At 47.6% G+C, this 26,147-nt stretch overlaps 1 protein-coding gene across 2 annotated transcripts; it reads left to right on the top strand.

The window, feature by feature from the left end:
• The first annotated feature begins 21 nt into the window (after nt 1–21).
• Nucleotides 22–24,778, top strand: SLC49A3 (solute carrier family 49 member 3). 2 transcript variants are annotated; one of them, XM_075021653.1, is made up of 10 exons: nt 22–170; nt 9,165–9,323; nt 10,261–10,480; nt 15,533–15,609; nt 15,727–15,864; nt 16,426–16,542; nt 18,131–18,283; nt 20,052–20,209; nt 21,253–21,365; nt 22,815–24,778. In XM_075021653.1, exons 1-10 carry the CDS (start codon nt 42–44, stop codon nt 22,967–22,969), a joined length of 1,419 nt encoding a protein of 472 aa, XP_074877754.1. In that variant the 5' UTR covers nt 22–41; the 3' UTR covers nt 22,970–24,778. The 2 variants fall into 2 exon arrangements, with proteins under 2 accessions (XP_074877754.1, XP_074877753.1); XM_075021652.1 differs by having other exon boundaries at nt 21,837–24,778.
• Nucleotides 24,779–26,147: the final 1,369 nt, after the last annotated feature.

Below are 26,147 nucleotides of genomic sequence, written 5' to 3'. Positions count from 1 at the left end.
GCCGGGCGGGGCACCGCCGAGCCGAGCCAAGCCGCGCCGCGATGGAGGGTTCCGAGGCGGCGAGCCTGCTGGGGGAGCGCGGCCTGGGGCAGCTGGCCCAGTTCAAGACCTACAGGCGGCGGTGGTTCCTGCTCGCCGTCGTCAGCCTGCTGAACTGCTCCAACGCCATGGTGAGCGCGGCGCGCGGGCGCCGCCAGCGCGGCCAAGAGCCGCCGGCCGCCCGGCTTCCCCCGCCGCGGGGAGCCTCTCCCGCTGGGCGGCTGGTGGAGCCCCCGCAGCCGAGGGGATTGGGGGGAGCGGGGGGCGTGGACCGCGGCGGCGGGGACGCTTCTCCGGAGGGGCGAGGGCGGCCCAGCGGCGGGTGGGGGGGGGGCTGAGGGGCGGCCGCCGGCAGCGACGGGGGTGCCCGGGCAGCCGTGAGCCCAGGAGGAGGCGCACAGCAGGCAGGGCAAAGAGCCCTCTCTCCTGCCTACCTGTGCCGGAGCTCTGGAGAGCAACTCTGGCTGCTGCTGCTGCCGCCGCCGAGGGAGGATGGGTGACAGGGCTCCCCGGAGCCAAACCCACCTCCTATCTCTCCCTCGAAGCAGCCAGGCAATCTTCAGGGCGTTGCCCCAGTGCCCAGTCTCAGATCCACTCCTCATCCTTGGAGCACCGGGACTCGGCGGTACTCGCACAGCGCAGAGAAGCCTCAGCCTGGCCGTGCCTTAGGGACCGAATAAGCGGCTTTTCCTTTTGAACTTTGTTTCCCTGGTTACGACTTCGAGCTGCACACAGGCCCCCTTCTGACCGGTGGGCATGGAGGGGTGGTGATGGGGGAAGGGCAGGATGGTGCTGGTGGGTGTGTGTGTGATCTAGAAGAGCACAGCAAGAAGTACCGCAGGCTCAAGCCAGACCGCAATGGAGCAAAATGTGTTCTGGAGCACAGCTGAAATTGCTTCTGAGTCCACTTCGTAAGCCACAGGAAGGAATAGAAAGCGTTCAGCGTCTGCGAGGGCCACATGTTTCAAACCTAAGAGAGCAGTGTTCAAACTCCTTGGGTAGAGGAGCAGGAGTTAGCTCTGCCTTATTGCTGGCCTGTGACAGCAGATTGATCTGGTTAGAAAGAGGAACAAGTAGGTTTCCTTTTGGGGTCTGTTGCACATATAGAACAGTATAGGAGTGATTCTGCACTAAACATGCTGCTATGTGAACTTCTTATTGCCTACAGGTACTTTATTCTGAAAGACCTGAAAAAAGTGGATGCCAGATCACACCCCACCTGTTGAACAGATTAAAACTAAGTTCAGTAATTATTGAGATAAACACATAAAGTTTCCCCTTACCAAGTCCTAGTATGAAAGATGGGAGGCCCAAATCTTTGCTCACCAAGTCATTGAGGACATTGTTGATAGTTATCAGACTGATCTAGAGTTATCTATGTGCTTGAGGATTACCATGCTGTGAATGCAGGCAGCCTAGCAGCCAAGATCAGGCACTGCAAACTGCAAACATTTAAATGCTGTGAAGGAAGAGTAGGTATTCTGTGATGCAAGAGAGCTGGAGTGGAGAAATGGAAAAACATATTGAGAATTTGCCTGTATATGGAAAACAAAAAACAAATGTGCCTTCTCAAGGGAAAATCAGTGTGTCCTTCAAGAGAGTAAAAAAGTATCCTGCAGAAAAGCAATGTGAAGCCTCACTGCTTGCCTTGCAGTTAAATTGGCACAGCACAAGAACATTATGTAGCAAGAAAAAAACCACCCTGCTAGAAGTGGACAGTGACAGCATGGGTGAAGTAAGTTGTGCAAAACCTTTCTAGGATGTCTTGTCAGACTTTGACTTTGCTGAAACCTTAACAGTGAAACTGAAGAGTTACTTTAAAAGGTCCTTTCAATGCATCTGCAAGTATAACTGTGTTCGGAGTCATGTTGCTGAAGACTTTGTAGCTCTGAAAGATTGTACTGTTGTCTGTCTGCTTGGTCTCTTGCCAACTTCCTGACTGTCCACAGTATTATTTTCTCACAGTATGAACTTAAGCCAGAACTTCACCACTTCAGAACTGGCTGCTTAATAAATATCCTAGTGTGGAAATACTGTTTCTAAGCCACTACAAAGGTCTGGAATGGCAAGTATGCTGACATACATAGTTGTAACCAAATATTTCCTGATGCTAAAATTTCTCCTAAATGTTACTGACAAAAATCACATTAAAATGGATGGGGTGTTTGAAAAGCCATGAAATCAAAGTGGTTGGTTGCTGTTTAAAAATTCCAGATGGAAAGATTAAATTAGCAGTTCTGTGGTGTGAAAATTGCCTTGCAAGTTAAGATGTGTCCACAGTTCCTGTGCAGATGTTGCATGCAGCTTCGTTCTATGTATTCCTGTGTCAGGCTGTCTGCAAAATGCATGAGGTGAGGACACATGACTTTTGAATTGTCTGACTTAGAAAGAATAGATCACCTCACGTGCTGGACCAAGCTTCCAGGACAATGCCTTGTATTCTCCACTCTTACCTATGTACACATACAGTTTTCTATTAGTGGTCTTTGGTGTTACTAAAAGTGGCAGACAGGAGACAATGCTGAGAGGGAGAAACTGTCAGTGTCAGCAGGACAAGGTAGAAGCATCTTAACTGCAGGAAAGCACACTTGGTCATGCAGCAAGTGCAGGCTGAGAAAGGAGTATTTCTTAGTTCAGTCTGTTTTAAGATTGTGACTGTGCAAAGTCAGGCCAGACCATGTGGTGATGAGAGGGGCACTCTTCCTTACTTCCTCCTGCTCCACATCATCATGTGAAATCCCTTCTTTAACCAGGGCGCAGTGGGGGAAATATAAGGGAGGCTTTTACACCACCAACGAACAGCCCCTCACTTGAATCTCTGTTACTGAGCTGAGTTTAAAAGCCTCTGTTTCTCCCTGCTGTACAAAGTAGGTACTATTTTACCAGGAATTAGTTCTCATTTCCTAAATACAGCTATTCTGGAAATTCCTAGCTGACAATGTAGTGTAAGAAACCCTTGCATTGTCTTAAGAAGGCCGTAAGTAGGCATCAGTGTAATTCACTTGCTGCCTGAAGTCCTGGGCAGAGAGGCTGTTCTGACCACAGCTAAGCTTGGGTGATTGATCTCCAGCTGTCTCTTGCAGCACTGCTGGTGTGGGGTCACATAACTATGCCTGCGGTTTTCACCCAGATTTATTTTGTCAAACTGATGCTGTGGTTTTGAGTGTGTGGGCTTCTTAATCTGAAGACTGCTGAGGCAGATATTTCCTTCCTCATTGCCTCCCTCCTGTGAAGCTAAACAGGTGGGAACTTTGTGTTGTTTCATAGGAGGAACTTTTTCTTGCCTTAGTGCTGAGGACAGACAGGTGCACAGGATAATGAAACAGACCATTTCCTGCTCTGTTCTGTGCTTGTCAGCATGAGCAAGCTGGGAAGGAGGAGGGGAGCAGAGGGTTGGAACTGGCTCACACTTAGCCGGGTGGTTCCTGACTCACCAGCCTGGAGGACTTCCACCACCTCTTAGTGTACTTGGGAGAGAAGGAGAGCTGTATAAGTGGAGACTGGCGTGCTCCAGGGCAGGGTGCATATGCTCCTCGCCCACACTTGTCTGCTCTAGCAGTGCCCCTATAGATACGCATGCACACACTGCTGCTGCTGCCTGGCTCTTGTGTCCTGGTAGTCCTCCTGAGACCTGTAGAGGCTAAAAAGTGACATCTAGGCAGGGATCTGACCTTTCTGAAGATCATGCCTCTGTCCTTACTTCCTAGGCTTCTGTGTCAGCATGGGTGCCTTCAGATGAGGCCAGGTGCTCTGTGCTTCCAGGTTGTGTGGCCCTTTTGACATTGAAGATGAGGAGTCTGGTGTAAGATCTTCATAGCCCAGTCCCAGGGGAGGGGAAGGGCAGCCTGTGTGTCTCAGAAAGACATCCTACATCACCTTCAAAGCAGTGTCTGGGTGAATGGGAGAGAGTGTGCTGGGACTGGCAGAGCTGCTGCAGGCAGTGCCTGCCTGGGGATTGGTGGGCTGTGCCTGTTACAAAGCAGAAGGTCCCATTTCATGGAATTCACCCCCCTTAGCTCCTCCTTTTTAAGATGTACATAAAAGGTGTTACAGGGGCATTGCTACACTGTGCACAGCTATGCAGTATGCCAGACAGTGAAGAGCACTCCATATGGCAGCCTTTGCTAGCTGATACTACCACTGACATGGCGAAATGGCTTAATATCCAGCCTGCCTGATTGCGTGTGCTTGCCATTCTGCAAATGATTTTGCTTTTCACTTTTAGAACCTTGATTTGTTGGTGAGGAGAGTAGACATTGGTTAACAGCTTGCCTTTCATGAAAAAACACTTTTGGTACGGCTTCTGGCAGGACTGCACCTGGTTATACATGTGATGCATATATCATTACTGCTCTTTAAGCTCTGAAAATCCTGGGGCTGTGTTTATTTATGCTGCCTTCTGCAGCTCACAGCTATTGCTTACTAAAGCTTAGAGTCTGTTTGGAGTCCTGCCTTCAGCCATCACCTTGCTACCATTGCAGACAGAGAATTGGCGGCTCACAGCCCACCCATAACCTCCTGCAGAAGTGGAAGGGAGGGTGAATGTTGGGCTCCCTTGGAATGGGTGGAGGAAAACTGGGTCCTGCAGGTGAAACAGGTCCTGGAGAGTCTGTGTGGGAGTGAAAACAGTAAAGTCAATAGAGTAGAGGAACTGAACCTGGAGAAGATGGAGATAGAAGGGGAATGAGAGCAGTAGGAAAACTAGAGGGTTTGGGCTGATTCTGGGAGGAAGAGGGCTGGATCCATGTCTGAGAATCAGTTTAGGCTTTACAAGGATATCAGAAAGAGCAACAAAAAAGCTTAGAAATGGGGGCAGGATGAGAAGAGCTGTAACCTGTTCTTGGTTACAGGAGTGCCCAAGCAGGCCTGCAATTAATGGGGAAGGGAGCAGGCAGCCTCTGGGAGGTGCAGGAGAAAAGAAAACAAAATGTCAGCTGGAAGAAAGTTAAAGCAAAGGGAGGGAGGGCTGAAAGTGGAGCCAGTATGACTCCAACATCAGTACCAGCCAGATGGTTTGAGTTTCAGTGCACTTACTTTCGCTGGTGGTCCCACATGCTTCGTTGTTAAAGGAGGTATGGAGGGGGCTCTCCTGTAATTGAAGATATAAGTAGACTCTAGGTGGAAAACATTTCTATCCTTTTCTTCTAGTGATGGGGCATGGCTACTCAATCAGCCAGCGGCATGCTGAAAGCAGTGGGACCTGCAGCTGTACTCCAGTGCAAGCTACAACAGGCTCATGGGTCTTCAGGGGACCTTCTGTCCTCTTCATCAGTTGCTGTGCCCACTGTGTGGAGCACAAGTTTTTATGGCGAAGAGTGTGTGCTGAGGTATGACTTCCTGCCCAGGCTAGCATGCACTGGAGCTTTTGCTGTCTCTAAACTCAGAAATCTCAGTGAGATGAACATGCTTCTAAGACTTGAGCTGAGCTTAGGAGGGGAGAAGAGTGTGGGAACTACAGTTACTGAATTTGGAGAAGAAATGGTGCATGTTATTACAGTAGCTATTTCAACATCCTGCTAGATGCATATCTGAAGGGAGGGAAAAGTCCATCCCAAATGCTGAAGGATCAAATGTTGACAACATGAGTGACCATGGCCAATGATATTGGATTATACTACAGCAGGAGCTTTTGTCTGAGAACAAATAATGCAAAATCTGTGAGGTAATGCTGGGAAGTGAGTTTTGCCAAGTACTAGGGGTTGGGGCTCACAAATCCATTGTGGTTGTTTGGTGTTCAAAGGCAAGAATTGCGGTGCTTGAGTGGCTCTGTGTGGGCCTCTGTGTAAAAGACTTGACCTAAATATGCCATGGCCCAGGGAGTGGACTGCTGCTGACCTCCAACCTCATCCACTCCAACTTGTTAAGCAGCCCAGCTGTGTTCTGCTGTGGGGACTGCACAATGTAGTTGTTGAGCAGTCAGGGTGTGGGACTGAGCTGGATGAGTTTGAAGCCTCAGAGACAAGGCATTCCTGATCTGTGGGGTACCAAGCTGGGAATTTTGTCAAATTTTGCCAAAAGGTTTTTGTTAACGGTAGCCCTGACAGGGCTCAGAAGAGGCATAAGCCATAGTGGCTGAATGGAAACTGCTTGTCACCATTGCAAGTGAGGAAGAGTCATTGACAAGGGGCTGGATTCTCTCCATTCTGCTGTTGTGACCATCCATTGGGCTGCCTTCAGAGGAGTGCATGTGGACATGGACATAGCAGTGCAGTGCATAACACAGACTCTCCTTGATACCTTCTGCAGCTCACAGTGAGGCTTTAGCTCTGTGTAGTTACACAGCCAATGAAGCTGAGTGCAGCTTGACAGGACTACAAGGGCATATTTCCACAAAGTGAGGCTTGTACAGGGACTGAACAAGTGTGTAGAAAACACTGCAAGGACAGAGGCGTCTGTTTCTTCTTTCACTATCTGTCCCAGGAGCAACCAGCATTTGGGGGCTGGCATCCTATAACCACACACATTATCTCTCCTCCTGCATCTGTCACCATGATCTACAGTGGGGGGCTTTGATACGGGTTTTGGTGTGCCAAAGCTGAGTTAAGACAATGGCCCTTGGGGAGTGGAGGAGAAAGGAACCTCTCTCAGTCTCCTGCATCTTGAGAGGTTGCAGGGCTTAGACGGCACCAGGAAAAAACTGCATCATCCTCACCCTGTTCTGCCTCAGGGGCCATGTATTGAGGCAGCCCCTGCATAAGTACCAGCCTTGGCAGTGCAGAGTTTCAGGACCAACATGTAGGATAAGGGCTCTAGCTCCCAGCATAAGAGCTTGCTAATTACTGTGGATGAAGTCATCATAGCTGGGAAAACCAAAAGCAGAAGGTGGCATACTCACTTGTGTAGCATGGCAATTTCCTTGTGTTGGCAAAACTCCACAGTGCCATGTCTTTGTTGCAGGGGCATTTGGCGGCCACATTGACCACAGCTACACCTTGAGCTCCATTGCCCAGTTCTTAATTTCTCTGTTAGAGCAACACATGGTAAACAACCCCTGCCTGAATGGAGGCAGAAACATACTTTTTCTCTCCAGACCCATAAAGAAACCCACTTCCCATTCTGAAGAACGCACGCAGGCTTGGACAGGCTGCAACCTCCCACCTTCTGTGCTCTCACATACATGTGCTAGAACTGGAGCTCTTGCTCCAGAGAGAGCTACAGGGCAGCCCAAATGCTTGATTTTCAGCAAGTAATGGTTTTACTGGGTCTAATGGAAACATGCCAGAATGGTTGACCCCAGCTTGCCTAGATGTATACAGCCACTTGAACACAAAATGCTGTGCTCTGGATTGTGGCATCATTCTGCTAATGATGTCATGCATGGGTGAGCATCTTTGGTGGAGGAACAGGAGAGGCAAAAATGTAGCTGGAGCTGGCTTACAAAATGTGTCATCTCTTTAATTACACTGTTTCCTGGTACACTGTTTCATCACCACCACCCCCACTCCCTCACCCTTCTGGAAGGCAGTGAGGAACTGAGAATTGTGAGGAACTGAGAATTGCTGTTGCTGGAAATACATAGCTGGGTTTTGTTTAGCAGCAGTTTAGCATCCCATGATCAAAGTGATGTTCATGCCTTAGTGATGCTTGTAACATTTAAACAGTTAAATGATTGTAGAAGCTGCGTAAATGGCAAATCCACTCCCTGCCAGACCTTTGATCCCACATGGGTGTGTCTGAGCCCAGCACAGTGATGTGAGCTTCATGTTGAATGCAGGAAATTTGGCTTGTGAGCTCCTTTCAGAGAAGAGGAAAGGGCTGATGCTAAGAGTCCTTGCTAGGACACTGATAATACATTCAAAACTTCTCTGTTACTGCCATCTACTTATTGCATCCCTGCTAGGAGAAAAGCTTAGCTAAACAATGCTTTTCATTTGGCTGTTCTCACACAGTGACACTAAGAGAGAAGAAAAGCCTGTCTCCTCTTCTGCTTCCATTTAATGTGGCAGTTTTTATGGTCTCTAGGATGCAAGAAGTAAATAGGAACACTGGAAATAACATGCAGCAGTGTGTAGGGACACAGTTTGCTCCGAGGTTACTCAGGCCCCTTTCCCATTACACATCAATGCTGCAGCTGATGCTGTCTGCAGGATGCAGGCTGTGAAGAGGAAGCTTGTGATGGCAGAGATGGGTACCCGGAAAGACACAGTGGCTGGAGTTCTTTTACAGGAAGTTATTGCTGAAGTTTTTGTTCACATTTCTGCAAACTTTATCATCTTGAGTATTCAGTACATCAACATTATTTGAAACCTGTTCTCAGGTTAGGCCTGTCTTTTTGAAAAGCACCAGAGAGGGCATCTTTGCAAAGAATCCACAGAAACATCCTTAAGTTTAGGGTAGTACCCTCATTTCTTTCTTGAGGGCATGATCTCAGGAGCTGATTTGAGGATCAAAGCAGGCCTCATCATTCCCAGAAGAAAACAGAAGCAGACAGCAATCTTATGAAATCAGTGCCTAAAACAAGTTTTAGGAAAATATTTTCAGATAGGGCACTGGAAGAAAAAAATGGATAGTTATTAAAGAACCTCTTCTGTTTCCCTGTTATGTGTTCTGATGTATTGAATATGCAAATTTCTAGGCCCTTCTTTCCTAACTGTTGAGTGTAGGACAACATGGAATAATGTCTCTCTTGGCTGACACATAGCAAAGTTGTTCTTACAAGGCCACATTCAGGGGTTACCAATGCAATCATAAATACCAGGCTGAGTTTAAGAGGCTCTCAGTTGCAGAGAGAAGATGGCAGCCTCTCTTTTGTTTATGCTAACATAGAAGGATTGCTTGTGGTTTACATCAGGTAAGTGCATGCATCACAGGCCAACATGTTCACCCTGGGGACAGAAAAGGTACTGACCTCTGCTTCTGCCAGCTCCCAGCAGCAGCACTAGGGGGTTGGGGATGAGGTGCTCTGGCCCAAGATAATGATGGCATCAGTAGTAAAATAGTTCTGGCATGAGTAACTGTGGACACTGGGGGTTTGAATTTTTATTACCAGCCTTAACATCCTAATTTCAAGGAGAGACTAAGATAGTGAGCCCCTTCACAACTTAGTTGGACAGTTTGAGGGGATGCTGAATTTCTGTTCTGGTGGAGGTGCTCATGCTTATCCATCTTTGCTCTCTACACTGCAGCTGTGGCTGACGTTTGCTCCTGTGGCTGATAAGGCAGCTGTCTACTTCCACATTTCCCTGGAGATGGTCAACTGGCTCTCAATAATGTACCTCCTCATCTCAATCCCATTTGGTCTGGTGGCAACATGGGTTCTCGACAGCGTGGGGCTCAGATCTACTGTGAGTTGAACTGTTCTGTGTCCCTGAGGGCATTTCACCTAGAGATAGCAGCAGCTGCACAAAACACTGACATGCATCCTGTGAATGGGAGTCTTGCCAAATGCTGCAGAGGATGAGCACATTGAAAGCTCTGTCCATCCTAGTTCAGTAATAGCTGTCATATCATCACCTCTGTGCTGGGGGGCAGTGGGAAAATCAGGATAATGTTGCATCCCTACTTGTCTTTTCTTGCTTCAGTTTTTATTGTCTTAGGCAACTGACAGGGACAGATGCTGTGAGCTGACTCTGTGACCCACTCTACTGTGGATAGGGTTTGCTGTGGAATAGCGTTAGCACAGCTATTTTCCTTGCAGGGTCAGTTTAAGGAGCAGTAGGGCAGGGTGCAAGCAAGGGACCCCTGTCAACTCAGAGCTTGGTCTATGCTAAGCCAGCTTGGGTACGCTACACAGTCTTCCCAGAAGCAAGAGTTTTGTGGAATGTGGTACTGAAACACAAGCATGCTAGTGGTACAGAAGAGTGTTTGCAGGTTCCATATGCTGGATGACTCATTGCCGTGATCTTTGGATTGTCACAGCAAAATATGGGTGATGGCACAAACTTGCAAACGGGGTGTAATTAGTGAACTTTGGATTTCTCATCAATTCCATGACAGTGTCTGCTGTCTTGCATAAGCTACATTGGGGCATAGTTGTCATGTGGGGCCAGGACAGCCAACTTGCTCCTTAAGGAGACAAGTAACTCACTGTTGGATCAGGAGCATCTTGCAGTGGCCCAAAGGGATGGGGGTGGTCTGCAGGCAACTTGCCGTTCATTAGTGATTACTAACACCCAGTGTCTCCTGTAGTGCATCTGAGACCCTGCTCATGCTACTCTTTCACATTAAATTCTGTCCTCTGGGCTTTAGCACACAACCCCTGGCTGTTTCTGCTTGCTGCAGGTGATCCTAAGCGCGTGGCTGAACATGACGGGTAGCGTCATCCGGATATTCAGCGTCCTGAAGTTCCTGGGCTTGGATTCCCAGAGTTACTGGTACCTATTTACTGGGCAGTGCCTCTGTGCACTGGCACAGCCCCTTATCATCTTTTCACCGACAAAACTGGCAGCGCTATGGTTCCCAGACCACCAGAGAGCAACAGCAAATATGATCGCATCAATGTGTAAGTGACAGCTGCAAAGTAATATTGCTGCCACCCAGAACTTGCTAGCATTTGTTTGCCATTCAGAGGCGCAGCAGGCAGAGGAAATCCTCCATACTACAGCCATTTGGCCCTGCAAATACAGCTGTGCCCAAGAGTCTCATAGCCATGTGCAATAAAACAGTGCCTTCAAGGCCCCACAAGACAGGCAGGCATTTCCATGCTGGGGAGTAAGAAGTGGGCATAAGCCACATCCAAGTGCAAAGTTCAAAGTAAGCCACCCAGGATCCCAACCTTCTTCCTCTCTGCCATGACAAGGTGATCATCTTTGCCTACATATCATAGAGGTCATGGACAGCCCTCAGTGTGACTAAATCTAAAGTCTGTAGTGGTCTTAGTTCTGCAGCTTGTTAGGAAGGTGTCCAAATTGCTTGTGATGCCAGTGGTCACAGTTGCCAAATTCTGTAACTGGATAGAGGTGAGGCTGCTGCAGCAATTTTATCCACCAGTTCATCCAGTAGCAAGGCTGAGCGTGTATTCCCTGTTGATATGTATGCACATACAGAAAAAATATACTCAGCTGGCCACACAAACATGTTGGGGATGCTAAATGCAGCAGGACTACCCATGCAGAAACCACATCTGCCTTGCGAAGTGCCTGGAAGCTGGGAGCACCCCTGTACAGCTTTCCCAATGGTGTGGCAAACCCAGAGCATGGGCACTGTTGGTTTGCAAGCGTGGATTTATGGTGTCAGAACAAATAAATTATTTTTGCACTGCCTTCTCTACAGTAGGGTGGACCTGATGGCTCACCTTGTTTCCCAGGGCTGAGATAGACCTTCACCTTCCACTGTTGTCAGTGTGGTGCTATACAAGTACTACCAAGGACCACTGGGCCCTCAGTCCTTCGCTCCCCTGAAGGACCCCAGCCTGCAGACAACTTGCTCTTTTTAAGTGAGAGAAAAGCCAGACCAGCCAAAGAGCATTTCTTTCACATAGTGTCCTCAGTCCTTACAGGACCAAGTGGATCTAACTATGGGAAAGAATAAAACTGAAGAGCAAGGAACAGTGGAAACCCAAGACCTGAAGCTGTTCAATCTGTGACATGTTGAGGTATCAGTGTGAGGACTGAATGGGCTGTGATTATTATCTGCTGCAACATAGGGATATTGCTGTGTAGAGGGCTTCCATTAATAATGCTTGGTAATACCCATTACTGTCTTCTGTACAAAATCAGGATTTCATTTCAAGAAAGTTTAAATATTACCTAGAAGGAGCATCTGCCACAGCCCCAGTCATTTACTCCAGTGGTTAATTACCTTACTGACAAACATCTACATGTTACTTCTCGTCTGATGCTCTTCATTCCCCAGCTATTCAGTCTTGTTGCACCTGTTTTTCAGGTAGTTATAGACAGTCACCTCTTCTCTCCTTTGTCTAGAAATACTGAATGGCTCCAACCCAACCACTTTACAGGCACATTTCCCTTTGCCTCTTCCCAGTGTCTGTCTGTTGCTCACATGAGCTTTTTCTCTCAGCTTGCTCCAGTTTATCAATACTCATTTCCTGTGTTAATGTGACAGCAGCACTCAGCATTGCAGTACAGTCGGTATCAGTGCTGCACACAGAAACTGGCCCTACAGCCTCCTGTCAGTATCCCCACAGGTCCTGTTAGTGCCTCTGGGTAGGCTTCCCTGTGCTTGTGTGCAGACAAAAATGGATCCTGCATCCAGGAGCCTCCTGAGTAGCTGAAATCACTATGACTCAACTGCGCTCTTGGGTATTTATTGTATCTTGGTCTTCCCCATCATTTGTAGACTTACAGAGAAGCAGTGCAGGGCCAAGAACTGATCCCCTGTGAAGACCATGATAAATTCTCCTGTGTCAGGAGAAGAAAGACTTGTCTGAGTCCACTGAAGTGGCCTCTGCTTTGTCCATGGGATTCTTCATTTACTATGTTCTGTCAGCATGTCATTTTCTGCCCACTGCAGAGTTTTAGTTCATTGGCATCACTGTCCACAAAACACACAGCCCCATTGCAGAGTACTGCAGGCTAACCCACCAGGACCCCTAGACCATAATGTACAGTTGATTAACTCACTGATCTCCTTTCCATTCTTAGTCTAGGCTCATATCATTTCTCTTCCCAGGAAGAGTAGGTGGCTGAAACCCTATAATTACTCAGATAATCTCACTTAGTCATTTCAAATTTAGCCTAATGCTCACATTTCCACACCTTTCCCATACCTTCTGGAACTGCTTCAGTGTAGGGATTGTTCATGAAAATACCTGACAGTAGTTCCCAGGCAGTCCACTACAATGCCCAGATGCATTTTACCCCAATGGAGAAGCTTTAATCCATCTCCTTGGAAGCTATTTAACTGTGTCCATGTACTTAGAAGCAGGTAATGTTTCACCAGGATCATAAGCTAGTACTTTGCCAAGTACAAAGCAGAAATGTTATGGTTCTCATGTCCTATAGCACTACTAATGATGCCTCAGCAGGACCGTAGAATGGACAAGGTTGGAAAGCACCTCTTGGGATAGTCTCGTCCAGCCCCATGTGCAAGCAGGGTTGGCTAGAGCAGGTTGCCCAGGGTCATGTTTAGTCAGGTTTTGACTGTCTCCAAGGATAGAGATGTTGCAACTTATCTGAGTGTCTTGTTTCAGTGTTCAACCACTGTCACAGTAAAAAAGTTTATATTCTGAGAGAGTTTCCTGTGTTAAGTTTGTTGCCCATTGCCTCTTATCCTGCCACTGGGCACCACTGAGAAAAGTCTGGTTCTCTCTTCTTTGCAATCTCTGATCAAGGTTCTTTTCTCCAGGCTGAACAGTCCCAGGATTCCCAGCCTCTTCACATATGAGAGATGCTCCTGTCCCTTAATCATGTCTTTGGCCTTTGACTGGGCTTGCTCCATTAACTATTTATCTTTCTTCTATTGAGGAGCCCAGCACTGGACTCAGCACTCCAAATATTTCTCACCAGGGATGACCAGAGGGGAAGGATCACTGCCTTCCACCTGCTGGCAATGTTCTTCCTAATAAAGCCCAGCTGTTAGACACCTTTCTGCAAGGGTGTATAGCTGGCTCATGATCAACTTGCAGTCCACCAGGACCCCAAGTCCTTCCTGCAAAACTACTTTCCAGCAACTTCTCCAGGCTGATCAATCACAGCTTGTTCAGTCTCTCCCCACATGACAGAAGCTCCAGTCCTTTAATCATCTTTTCAGCCCTTTGCTGGACCAGTAAGTCCATGTCTCCCTCATACTGGGGAGGCCAAAACTGGACACAGTACTCCAGATGTGGTCTCACTAGTGCTGAGTAGAGGGGAACGATCACCTCCTGCTAATAACACTGCCTAATGCAACCCAGGATGCTGGTGGCCTTCTTTATCGTGAGGTTGTGTGGCTGGCTCATGGTCAAGTTGATCTCCATCAGGACCCCTACCCCCCACAGCAGGTCCTTCTCTGCAGAGCTACTTTCCAGTTGGTCAGCCCCAGTGTGTACTGGTAGATGGGGTTATTCCTCTGCAGGTGTAGGACTTTACATTTCCTCTTGTTTAACTTCACAAGGTTCCCCTCTGCCTATTTCTCTAGCCTGTTGAGGCTCCTCTGAATGGCAGCATACACATCTCTTCTATCAGCCACTCCTCCCAGTGTCACATCATCTGCAAACTAGCTGTGGGTGCACTCTGCCCTATTGTCCAGGTTTTTTGTTAAGGTTAAACTGTATTGGCCCCAGTATCAACCCCTGGGGTGCACCACTAGTGACTGGCCTCCAGCTGGACTTCATGCCAGTAAAGATAATCCTCTGGGACCAGCTGTTCAGTTGACTTTCAGTTCATTTCACTGTCCACTTACCTAGCCAGTACTTTTTCAGCTTGTCTGTGAGGATGTTATGGGATACAGTGTCAACAGCCTTAGTAAAGTTGAGATAAAAATATCCACTACTCTCCTCTCATCCACCCAGCCAGTCATCTCATTGTACAAAGCTTGTTAGGCTGGTTAAGCATTTCTCCTTTGCTGGCTACTGGAAATGGATTAGTTGTTCCATGACCTTCCCAGGGATCAAAGTGAGACTGAAAGGCCAGGAGTTTCCTGGATTCTCCTTCTTGCCCTTCTTGAAGATGGGAGTGACATTCACTCTCTTCCAGTCCTCAGGAGCCTCTTGGAATTGCCATGACCTTTTAAAGATAACCAAGAATGACCTTGCAAGGAAAAAGGCCTGCTCCTTCAGCACTCATTGGTGCATCCCATCAGTACCATGGACTTCCTAGTCCTCCTCCACTAAGGGTAAATATTCCTTGCTCCATACTTCACCTCTGGTCTCAGGGCTGAAGGCTGGTCTTACCAGTAAAGACTGAGGTGAAAAAGTCTTTGAATACCTTGGCCTTTTCAATGTCCTTTGTCTTCCAAGTTTCCTGTCCCATCCAGCAGCAGGCCCACATTTTCCCTGGCCTTTCTTTTGCTGCTAATACACTTTTAGAAGCCATTCTTGTTGCCCTTCACATCTTCACCAGACTTAATTCCAGGTTGTCTTTGGCTTTCCTAACCCCATCCCTGCACAGTAGGGATCTTCAAAACTTCACTTGTTTGACTGTTTGCAGAACATTGCCTTAAAGTTAAAAAATTGTCTCCTGCAGTTTTGGATGTTTCCAAACTGAGTCCCAGGAGTGCTGTTTCACACACTGCTCAGCTCCAGCCCCATAGCAATGCAAGCCCCTACTCCAGTACAGACAACCTGCTTCAGCTTAGCATTTACTGAGGCAGCCTTGTGAAGGTGAGGACACTGTAATTCATAGTTGAAAACCAGTTTACAGGAGTTAGGGGTTGTAGGGAAATGGGTTTATATAGAACAGACTTCATGGGGTGAGGGAACAGATGTGGCAACAGTAGGACAGTCAGATTCTCCAAATGTTCCCCTCCTGGTTTCTCCCTTTATATGCCTTGTTCTGTCCTTGCTCATTGTTCTGCTGCACACTGCAGCTCTGGTGCTGACTGGCAGTAGGGGTGGACACATGATTGTGACTGCTTGCATGACAAAAATGTCTCTCTCTGTTTTATTTCCTTCCAGCCAATCCTTTGGGTATTCTTATAGCAAACGTGCTGTCACCTGCACTAGTTCCTGAAGGAAAGCACATCCCATTGATGGTAAATGAAAACTGCTTTAATCAGCCATCTGGGCTGATTGGGGCCCAGCTGATTTATTTATTTGGAGGCAGTGGAGTTAGAAAGACTGGTAACATATCCTTTCTTTGTGTTGTGTAGCTGGGTGTTTATGCCATCCCAGCAGTAACAGCCTGTGCTGTAGCAACTGCGGGGATTCATGAGAAGGTTCCTCCAACACCTCCTTCAGCCAGTGCCACTAACTCCAGCTCCCAGCCATTCCTCACAGGGCTCAAAATGGTAAGTGACTGTAGCACAGAGAGATACTAGTGGTGGAGTGAGGAATGCAGCTGGGCAAGACAGGGATATGCTGGGAAATCTGCTGACAAAGCAGACTGAACTCCAACAAACCCCCAATGGAAAGCCCCCTGAAGGAGTCCAGGATCCCTTCTTTCCTCAGGGAGTGGCAGCTGCTCACAGCAAAGCTGCAAGAGATGCTATCTGACTGTTCAGCTGTGGGCTGGCTGCTGTTCGGCTAGCTCAAACAGGAACACCTGGGCTCATCCAAGAGGACCACACAACCTGAGCCTTCTAAGCAGATGTGGTAATGGGTAGGACAGCATGTGGCAAAGTGAAGGAAGAATTTGGGCACTGAAGAGATCCTTCCTCCCTTCATGGTCCCCATTTTAACTTGTCTTCTGGCTGATTGGACAGGAGAGAGCCAAACTCCTATAATAATCACAGGGTTGCCCTGTCAACATTTTCAACAGGTCGGAGCCACCGACCCTCAAGTCTACTGTCATAGCCAGGCCTTTTTTTCCCCTCCACTTGTTAAAATGACATATTAACTTCTTTCTCTAGCTCCTGAGAAACAAGCCATACATCATCCTGGCAGTGTGCTTTGGAGGAGGAATTGGGATATTCACCTGCTTTTCAGCTCTGCTAGAACAGATCCTTTGTGAAAAGGGGTATTCAAATGTGAGTCTTCCTCCTTTTCCCCAGTGTCCATGTCATCTATGATACAATCAAAATTATTTTCCCTGATAAGGGACTCAGAACAAAATGAAGACGGTTGAATATGCTGCACTGTCTCATATCTTATTTGCTCACATTGTCTGATATAGACTAAGCAGTACGTTAATCCAGAGCACAGTCAATCTCTCAGTATAATGGATGATCTGCATTTTCATTACCGCCCATGGCCAGGCTCCCATCTGCAAATCACTCCTCAAACACTTTTTAGGAAAAGAATGTTGTGGTTTTTCCTAAGACTCTCTAGAGTACTGATGTCTATGCAGCCTTCTAACACCTTCCGCAGAGTAGGATGAGGCCCAGCGAAGCCCTAGAGTGAAGTTGAAGGCAGGCTGTTGCAATACCTTTTCCTCTTTGCACAGTCTTACCTGAAGCCAGGGCAGCAGAGGAAGTCACAGGTACTGTGACAGCTGTTGCCCCATCCTTCCCATGACACCAGCCAGGTGCTGCTTTTACTGTTGAGCACAGTGTGTGCACAGCTGGTTCCTCCTCCTCTCTCCCTACAATAGCAAGGGACAGCCCCTGTTCCTGCATTTCCCCTCAGGCAGGCAACACTTCAGTCCTGCTGTTCCTTTACCCCCTGGAAGTTCACTTAAAACACCTCTCCAGCTGTTATGTATGCACATATACATGTCTGGTTTCTGTCCACTCCCTCTCAATGCCCAGGTGTGATACCTGGCTCAATGCTCCCTAGCTAGGTCACATTTGCACACTCCATTGCTTTTACTTGGAAACCTTTTAAACTTTTCAGGCTTGCTTTCCATGCATCATGATGCTTTTGTCTGTGTGTGACTGAATTCCCTGGCCCACAGAAGCTAATGCAGATACCCTTTCCTTCCAGTGTGCTCCTAAGGCTCCCAAAAATGTTTACCCAAATTTGTTAAAGCTTTCCTCCTTTCAGGATTGTTGTCTGCATTTGGAGCTGAAGGAGCGGGACAAGTAAAGGTAGTCTCTGCAGGAAACAGGGCATGTACCCTACCCTGACTACTGCTCACTGCCTCTCTAATTAGACCTCATTGCTACAGCCAGGCGATGCTGTGTCTCATCTAACACACTTCGGGGCTGCTAGCCCTGTAGAAGGCATTCTGTCAGTGCAGGTCCCTGGTCTCTAGTAAGAAAAGGAGCATGATTATGAACAGGAGCAGATCTCAAGGCAGTTGGACCTGTTACCACCAGTGTGGACAAGGCACCTGATTTCCCCTGGAAGAGCCAAGAACAGTCTCATGCCCAGGTTAGAGCATTTAATGCCAGGGAACTGCTGCTGCTCTGCACTCAGCCTCCCTTGTTAGGTGTGCAGAGACTTGTCATCCATTGAGACCTTCAGACTGCTGTGACCCTGCTGTCCCCACACACATTAGCCCCATTATTTGCTACTCAGAGCCCTGTGGAGGCCTCAGCTATTGCAATGGGAAGGGAAGCTTCTCCTGCCTTAGTAAGTAAGTGACCCACTAGCAGCAGGCAGAAGGGTCAATGACATTAAAACCTCTTTCCTAACTGCTCTAGTTGCTCAGTTACTTGTTCTTCTGTCCTCCAGGAATTTGCTGGCCTGAATGGTGCACTGTTCACAGTGTGTGGTTTGTTGGGTGCTCTCCTGCTAGGCCTGTATGTCGACCGGACAAGGAAGTTCATAGAGTCCACCAAGATTTGTTTCTGTCTGAGTGCACTTGCCAGCATCATGTTCGCAGTGGTGAGTTCTCCCTTGCATTGCATCATACCAGTGGGCTTAGTTCTGTTGCTGTCTGATAAATCATCTACTCAAACCAAGGCCATCTGATGTCCTAGTATTTATTAAGCCACGTGTTATGCTTTGGGATTATATCTCTGGGCTAGGAATGTTTTAAAGAAAAGCCCATTACTGAGGATTTCACAGTCACTGTGGAGCCTGAGACAGACTGCTTCAGGATATAAATAAATTGGCATAATTTTACTTCCTTACATTGGATCACCATGTTTGTTTACTGGCCCTGAGACCATTCTTTCCAAAAAGAAATGGCATTACTAAATATCCATCTTACAATAATGAACAAGAATGGCGTGGTTTTCCCAACACCTGCCTTTAACAGTGGTGGCTGCCAGGAGTGTAAGATTAGCAGAAACAAACTAGTTATGTGCCTAGTTCTGCAGTGGTTCCTCAAGGAGGACAAGACAAGGGAGACGCAGAAACCATGGGGGCGGGCGTGCAAGTACTGCACTCAAACATAGTCATCGCCAGTGGCAGCCATCACCCAGCAGGAACCTGAGCATGAGGCACAGGACTCATATCACTGCAGAGGACCCAGACTGGTTCAGGTATCTGCTTTCCCAACAGGCCTGTGGTCTGCATTTCTCTTGTGTGTTGAAAAATCCAGACTTTCAATATAGCATGACCACACCTCCCCCTGGGCCAAGATCCCAGTGATGTTAGCTCTGCTTTGAAGAGACAGAAAAATGCAATGCTTTTCTCTGTGTAGGACAGGGTGCCTAAAGCAGACCTTGCATTTCCCCCTTCAGTATGCTGGCATTTGCTGGGGGGATGCTCTGAATACAAATCAGCATGCCTGGGCTCAGGTGAGGCACAGAGTAGGCAAGAGGCTATGTTAGGAGCAACAAGGAAACCTTTCCCTCCTCCCCTTCCCTCCATCCCCTTCATTCCATACAGATGAACTACTAGCTCAAAGTAGTAAACCAAAAAACACCCATTCAAATACACCTGATGCCTTGACACACAGTTTTCCTTGACTTTACCAGTTTAGCTGGGCCAGGCCTGCTGCAGCCATGCCAGGACAGACACCTGTTGTCCCCTCTGGGAGTTTATTACATGGTTAAGGAAGGAGGTACCAGCACTGTGGCTGCAGGTTTTATGCCCTTGACTTTACTAGTGTTGGCTGGACAAGGCCATGCTCTTTCCTCCAGACTTAGGGACAGGGCTGTTCTAAGCACTAAACTTATCACCAGGGTTTGTGAATGTTTCAGGTGTTTTTTTTGTTTGGTTTGTGGGGTCTTTTTTGTGGTAAAACCCCAACATTACAAACATCAGTCTGACATGATAAGGAATAGTTTTCCTCATCAATTAGCTGCCGCAACCCAGTGAATTCTCATACATAACCCAATGCAAACACCACTTCTGAAATGTTAACTTGCATTGGGAGGAAGGTGTGTATTTCACTTGGTGCTGGAGATATGCTGTGCACGCTCCTGGTAAGTTACTGACCAGGAAGTCAAGTCACAGTAATACAACCACACCAACGCTTTTCAGGTAATTCTGCTGATCCTTGCTCCCCTTCAACAGATAAATCTCCATGGTGTAGCCATTTGTTGACTCTAGAGGGTTGGAGGTAAAAAAGACATTTCAGGAACAGGTAGGGAATGTACTGGTGAGAACAATGAGCCCTTGGAACTTCCTGCAGGTTATGAGTTCAGACTTCCTGTGCAGCAGTGCTGACACTGCGATTTTGGTGTTGCTTTTCTGCCTGCAGACTTCTCGGTTCAGACATCGGGCCATCACACTGGCCATCACCAGCTCGCTCTTTGGTTTCTTCGGTTTTGCCATCTACCCTATTGCCATGGAGCTGGCTGTGGAGTGCTCCTACCCTGTGGGAGAGGGCACATCTACAGGCCTGATTTTTGTTGCAAGGTAAGCAGGCAGGTTAAATTGAATTGGCAGCTGAGCTTGGATTCAAATACACACACACATGTGTGCAGATAGACAAGAACATGGACATCAGTGCTAGCCATCCTGCTGAACTTCTCTCTGATGGCTGTGCACATGACCGTGGTAATGGGGGGAGCTGGCTGGCTGAGCTATAGAGCTGAAGATCTAAAGGTTTTAAAGCAAGCAGGAGTATGTGGAGTTGGTGCAAGAAATGCAGGAAGGAAGATGAAGGTCTCCCTTGCTTGGCACAAAGCAGGATTTAACCATGCCCAGCAGCACTTACCTTTGAAGCAGGTGGGAGCTGTATGCCTGAGAGGGGCACACATTCCCATGGCAGTACAGGCACTTCTCAGGTCTCAGTGCTCTGCTGAGGAAGATGTGGCTTATCACTGGCAGCTGGTCACAACAGATGGGGCAGTGACAGTCCTTCCCGTGATCAATTTACATGCCTAGGACTGGCACTGGACTGCAACAGGAATGACTTGTTGGAGCCCCAAGCAGTGATGTATGTGGCCTGGTGCCATGCGTGTGTGTCAGGTGGAGCTGCAGCAGCAAGAAACATCAGTCAAAGAGGGGCATTAGACACCACCTTTGAAGGCTGCTGTTTCCCTCTGGTTGTGGACTTTGTTGCTGCTGCCAGCCAGCTATGAATAAGGCTGAAGTCATAGACTGACTTTTTCCCATCCTCAGCCCTGCAGTGAGAGGTATTTCCGAGTCTCTGCCCAGTGACTAAGCCTCAGCTCCTTGACAGCTGTAGTTCAACTCCTGCTGCCTCCAGAGGACAGTGGTTCTGCCATGCTGGCCCAGTGTCTGGGGGTGTGCTGAAAGGCTGACCTGGACACCCTCTGAGCCATGGCCAGTTAACCAAGTGCCTGGGCCAGAGGGAGCTGGCAGTATCTTTCTGTGCTAGAAGGACCCTGCTCCAGAAAGGGGCCTCACTTTCTTGCTGCTGGGGAAGCTGGGCTTGTCTGCAGCACTGATGAATGGGACAGGCACCATGACTGCATGTTGGTTTCTCCCCACAGCCAGATTGAAGGTGTGATTTTAATGATTCTGTTACAAGCCCTCACCGTGTGTGTTTCTGAGGATCCATCCTCCACCTGTGCCCTTGATCAGGATGGAGCCCTGGACTGGACAAGTAAGTATGTCTTGGGAAATGATGCTGGACATTTGGTTGCAAGCCACATACCTCCCATTTTCCTCCAGGTCTCACTGTGAGGGAGCCTGCAAGACTGATTCCTATTGTAGCATCTCTTAGCCACCTTTCCCAACCTGACGGTGCACTCCTTGCTGCTCCTGCTAAACCAGGCCTGCAGGATTGAAAAGGGAAGACCTCTAAGGTGCTGTGAATGCTGCTGCTGGCTCTGGGTTAAAATTTCTTTTATGGCCACCCTGCAGAGATCTGAGCTTCACCAAGCTAGAAAGCAGCTGGGGGGAAGACACTGTCCACCTAGCACAGCCAGTGCTGCTTTGCAGTGTGGGAGGCCAAGACTACAAAGGCATTGACCAAAAGCGGCTTCCCTTGTTTCTGCACACACAGCTGCCTGGGTTTGTAACATGCTGGTACAGCTTTGTTCTGACTTATTCCACTTTTCCCTTCCTTTCCTAGCTGGTCAGAAGAGACAGCAACTGAGATGGACAGGAGCACAAATGTGTTTTCACTACAGGCTAAACCCTGGTTTTGATCTCTCAGCTGGTTCATATTTATGTAATACTGACACCAACTCCTGGGGACACACTGTAACACAAAGGCTGGCAAACACCTTTTAAATATATCCTGCTTGGCTGAGCAGAAACTCCGCAAAACAAGCTCCACTAGCTGGTAGAGAAAAAGGCTTCACAATAACTGCCCCCCAAAAGCAATTTGACTGCTTCATGTCTGAAAGCCCACAACTCTTCATCTCATCAGATCAGAGCTAGATTGCATTATTAAATACCCATTCCTACCCATTTTGTGGTCTGATACATGCAAGGACATCTGTGGAGAAAGGCATGGAGATGTTTATTTGAGGCACTGCTGAAATGAGAAGGTAACTACATTTACAGGCCTTGTTCCACAGCCTTTTAGATTTATTTTTTTTTTCCTTCAGAAAAAGTTCTTTCAACACAAATTTTTCTTTGATTATTTATCCTTAGTGAACCTTTCCTACACTTCACTTTCCAATGATACAACAAGAAGCACAACCTGTGTGGATCTGTTCTCTTACGAAACTCAAGTGTTTTGATTCAGTCTTTCTTGTAACTTTCTTCACCACCCCCCAACACACAAACATGTACATGTACACAGAAACACACACTCCCACAAACACACTGTGTGCACTGGTGTAAGACCTCCAACCTCTGCGGTCATAGAGGACAAGAGTCCTGGAAACCTTTCACATTTCACTCAAATCCTCTTCCTATGCCAGTGTTACATGAGACAAGGTTTGGCTGTTACCGAACTGGTGTTGCCCCACTATGAGCTGCACACTGTCCTCAGGGGTAGTTGTTGGGAGGCTGTGCATTTGCTGAGGACCAGACTTGCTCTGGAGTTCTGCACCCATGGGGAGTTGTGAATTCGCTGTCTAAGAGTGTATCTTCTTTGCAGCTCCGGTACTGGTGCTGGCTGGCCTCTGTAGTGCTATGGCTTGTTTCTACGTCATCTTCTTCCACACTGACTACAAGCGGCTCCATGCTGAGACAAACAGTGGTGATTTGGTCAAGGCAGAAGATACAGCAACAGCAAATGTTCCTGAAGCCTAACCAGGCCAAAAAGGGGATGCCAAGGGCCCAGTAAGGGAAGGACTCAGACCTGTGGGCAGGGACCATGACTGCAAATGCTCAGCTGGCACACTGGGGTATTCAGGTCCTGTTGCACAACAAGCAAGGGCTAGAGCAGAGGTGTCACTGGGGCATCTTTGCTGTGCTTCCCTCAGTCTTGTATTTATTTGTGAGTCCAGGCTGTAAGAAAGGCTGCCAGAAAGGTCAAAGTGGGACTGGACAACTAAGCAGGTAACAGGGATTTTTAGCTGACTTGATTCAAGTTAAAGAACTGTTTCAGAGGAAAGGAATATCATATTTCACCTATTTTTTCATTTTCATGTACTTGTATCAGGGGTGAAGCTTTCAGAGGGGTGGAAGCTGTGCCTGTCACAAAGCCAGTGGAAAAACTCTGTTTAAGGACTGTGGTTCTTGTACAGCATAACAACTCTTCCACTCTAAGGCTGGAGCTAATTGTGCATCTTAGCTAAAGGGTCATAGGAGCTACAGTATCCTTCCATTGCAGCAGGGAAGTGTAGGTATGTGATCTATAATGCAAATCTGTTACAATAAGCCACTTTGTCCTCTCTTACAAACAAGAAAAGAAAAGCCCTGCCTGCAGTGCTGCCTGTAAAGGAAAGTATCAGTAAGCAGCAGAAGTTAAATATGGCAGCATTCTTCACCCTTCCGGTCCTCTGCCAGATGCTGAGACATGCAGGATAAGCTTGTTTTACTGGGGCTTCTGTTGTTTCTCCACCTGTCCTGCAATTCCGGTGGGTTAGTTAAGTTTTCCACATGAAGATGAACATGCTGGTGTAAGATGAGGGTAGTGTACCCTCCCCAGGCCAACTCGTGCTCTCCTGTAGGGGAACACTAAGAGGGCAGCTCACTTTTGGGGGAATGACATGGTGGTGCCTGGTGTGGTAGGAGCTGGCAGGAGAACTGGCAAAGGTGACCACTTAGAGAAGGCAGGGATGTGTCATAAGTTTCTGCACATGATAGGGGCTTTCCAGGGAAGACCAAGTAAGAAACAACATCAACAAGCACCTTCCAGTTCTCTCTGCAGCTGACAGCAGAAGAGAGGGGTAGTGACACAAAAGATCCCCTCTGAAGTTATTACCCTAACAATTGCAATGGGTACAACTGGATTTTTCATTTTACAGTACTTCCACAGCAGTCCAGTGTCCTGCTTTGTTGTTCAGGTCTAGATGTACAACCTGAGAACTTTTTAACCTATAACATTTCAGTGGACTTGGTGATGCTTCATACCATGCATCTTGCAAGAGGATCTGAGTACTTCTTGATTAAGGTAACTTGATGCACATTGGACCTGTGACTGGCTTTGTCCAGTCCAGCTAGAGGATGATCCCAAAGCAAAGGATGCACTTCCCCTGAGGCACACTGTACGGAGGAGCTCTCTCAGTGCCTGAATTATCTTCCCCATTAGTAACTGGAAATCTCTCCCTTTGTAAAATACCTAGCTGCATCCTTCTTGGGAGCCTGCTAGTTCCTACAGCTCCAGCCTTGCTCTCACTAGTAAGCACTGTCCAAAGGAGCAGGAAGGAAGTCTGAACCTGAGGTGAAACAAGATCAGTTTGGACCTGTCAGAGGAATGGGATTAGCTGTCTTTTGCAAAACTAGCTGGTCAGTTCTGCAGCCCTGGACCTAATACACCAAACAGTTTAACACCAAATTTGCATGCTACTCCTGAGTCCTACTGTACTGGGAAGCAAGAAGCACTTGGTACTTTATAATTTTATATATTTACAAATGCTTATGTTTTTTAATAAAGGGTGGTTTAAGAAAAGATAATTCTTTTCTCACTATATAACACTTCAAAAAGTATTTTATAGATGCAAGGGTGCATCAGATCTGCTATGTAGCACAAACCAAAGGTCTCTGTATTTGCCAAAAGTGCCTTAAGTTGTGGTCAAAGTGATGATGTGAAGTGGTATCTCAGATCCCTAAAATCACAGTGTGAAATTAGCTGTAGGTTAAACTACAGTTAGCTCTATTTTGAAGGATATGTTAGAGGGGTGAGGAAATACTGCTAGGAAATGTCTCCAAAATCTGCCATTGCCCTAGTCAGAAAGTCTGCCTTGCACCAGCTAAGACACACTTATCTTTATCCACGCATATAAAAGAGATTTGAATGAGGAGATTTTTCTCTCTACTCATGCATCAGACTTATAGGTGTCTGAGGTTCATTCTGAATTCCTAATGTGTAGCTGAGCAGGTAGCTCCTCCACTATATAGTTTGTCATACCCTGGCAGCATGCCATAGAGGAGTTATGGCATTGCTAACAGTGAGGCCCGGTAGCTCGCACAAATAGCGCCTTGCACCATCGGCTGTTTCTGCTGCTTCAGCTAAGTTCACATTTTGTCTTTAGAACAACAGAGGCCCAAATTTCTGTGCTAGTCTGTAATTACCACCATAGCTGAAGTCAGCTTACTACTGTACACTCTTCTTCTCAAGGCTGCATAACTTGTCTGTCTCTCACAGCTCCCACTTAGATGTGCCTTTCCCTGGGAAGCCTGCAGAAAGTGTGAAGCTGAAATCTTAGCAGGACAGAAGGATTTTGATGTTAAGGTATGGGTCTAGTATGCTGGGGGGGGTGGACCCATGTCCTCTCCTCACCAAAAGAGTGATCTGGCTGCCTTACCAAGCCTTCTGTGACCCCGGGAACCCCAGCAGAGGCCTCTACAATAGGTCTGTAGGGGTCACTGGAAAACTGGTACTGCAGAAAGCCTCCTGTAAAGGTGAATGGTCCTGGCTGTGGTCTGGTCTCACTAGAGGCCTTCTGCTTTTGTAAAGCCACAGGATAGGGCCATAAAGGTCAGCCAACAACTCCCATCACAGTTGTGGATCCTAGAGAAGCCCTCTGACACAGGCAAGGTTATGCATTCTTGCCATTCTGCACAAAGTTGGGGTCAAGACAACACTTTCATTGCAAGAAAGGTTGTTTCTCTTGCACAGCAGCCAGTTTTGAGGTCCCTGGAGCAACTCAGCCCAAAGGTTTTCTGCAGGACACTACCACCGCCTGTCTTTAGAGTAACTCTGCTCAGTGAGATAACCCTGCAGGCTTCCTACAGCCCCTCAGAACAGCCAACTCTCTCAGCCCTTTTTCTGCAGCCTTCCCTGGGGACTGCATGGGGCTGGCAGAGGAAGGTCAGGTTCACA

Source organism: Buteo buteo, chromosome Z (genome assembly GCF_964188355.1).
Source record: "Buteo buteo chromosome Z, bButBut1.hap1.1, whole genome shotgun sequence".
In the NCBI taxonomy this organism is placed as follows: Eukaryota; Metazoa; Chordata; class Aves; order Accipitriformes; family Accipitridae; genus Buteo; species Buteo buteo.
The sequence above is the reverse complement of the archived record's forward strand: the minus strand, read 5'-3'. Positions and strand labels throughout refer to the sequence as shown.

Excerpts from the sequence above, each read along its gene's own strand:
- SLC49A3 (XM_075021652.1), top strand. The coding sequence starts at position 42 with ATGGAGGGTTCCGAGGCGGCGAGCCTGCTGGGGGAGCGCGGCCTGGGG. Across the intron at positions 15,865-16,425 it reads TCCTCACAGGGCTCAAAATG|CTCCTGAGAAACAAGCCATA; the intron begins GTAAGTGACTGT and ends TTCTTTCTCTAG. Across the intron at positions 16,543-18,130 it reads GTGAAAAGGGGTATTCAAAT|GAATTTGCTGGCCTGAATGG; the intron begins GTGAGTCTTCCT and ends TCTGTCCTCCAG.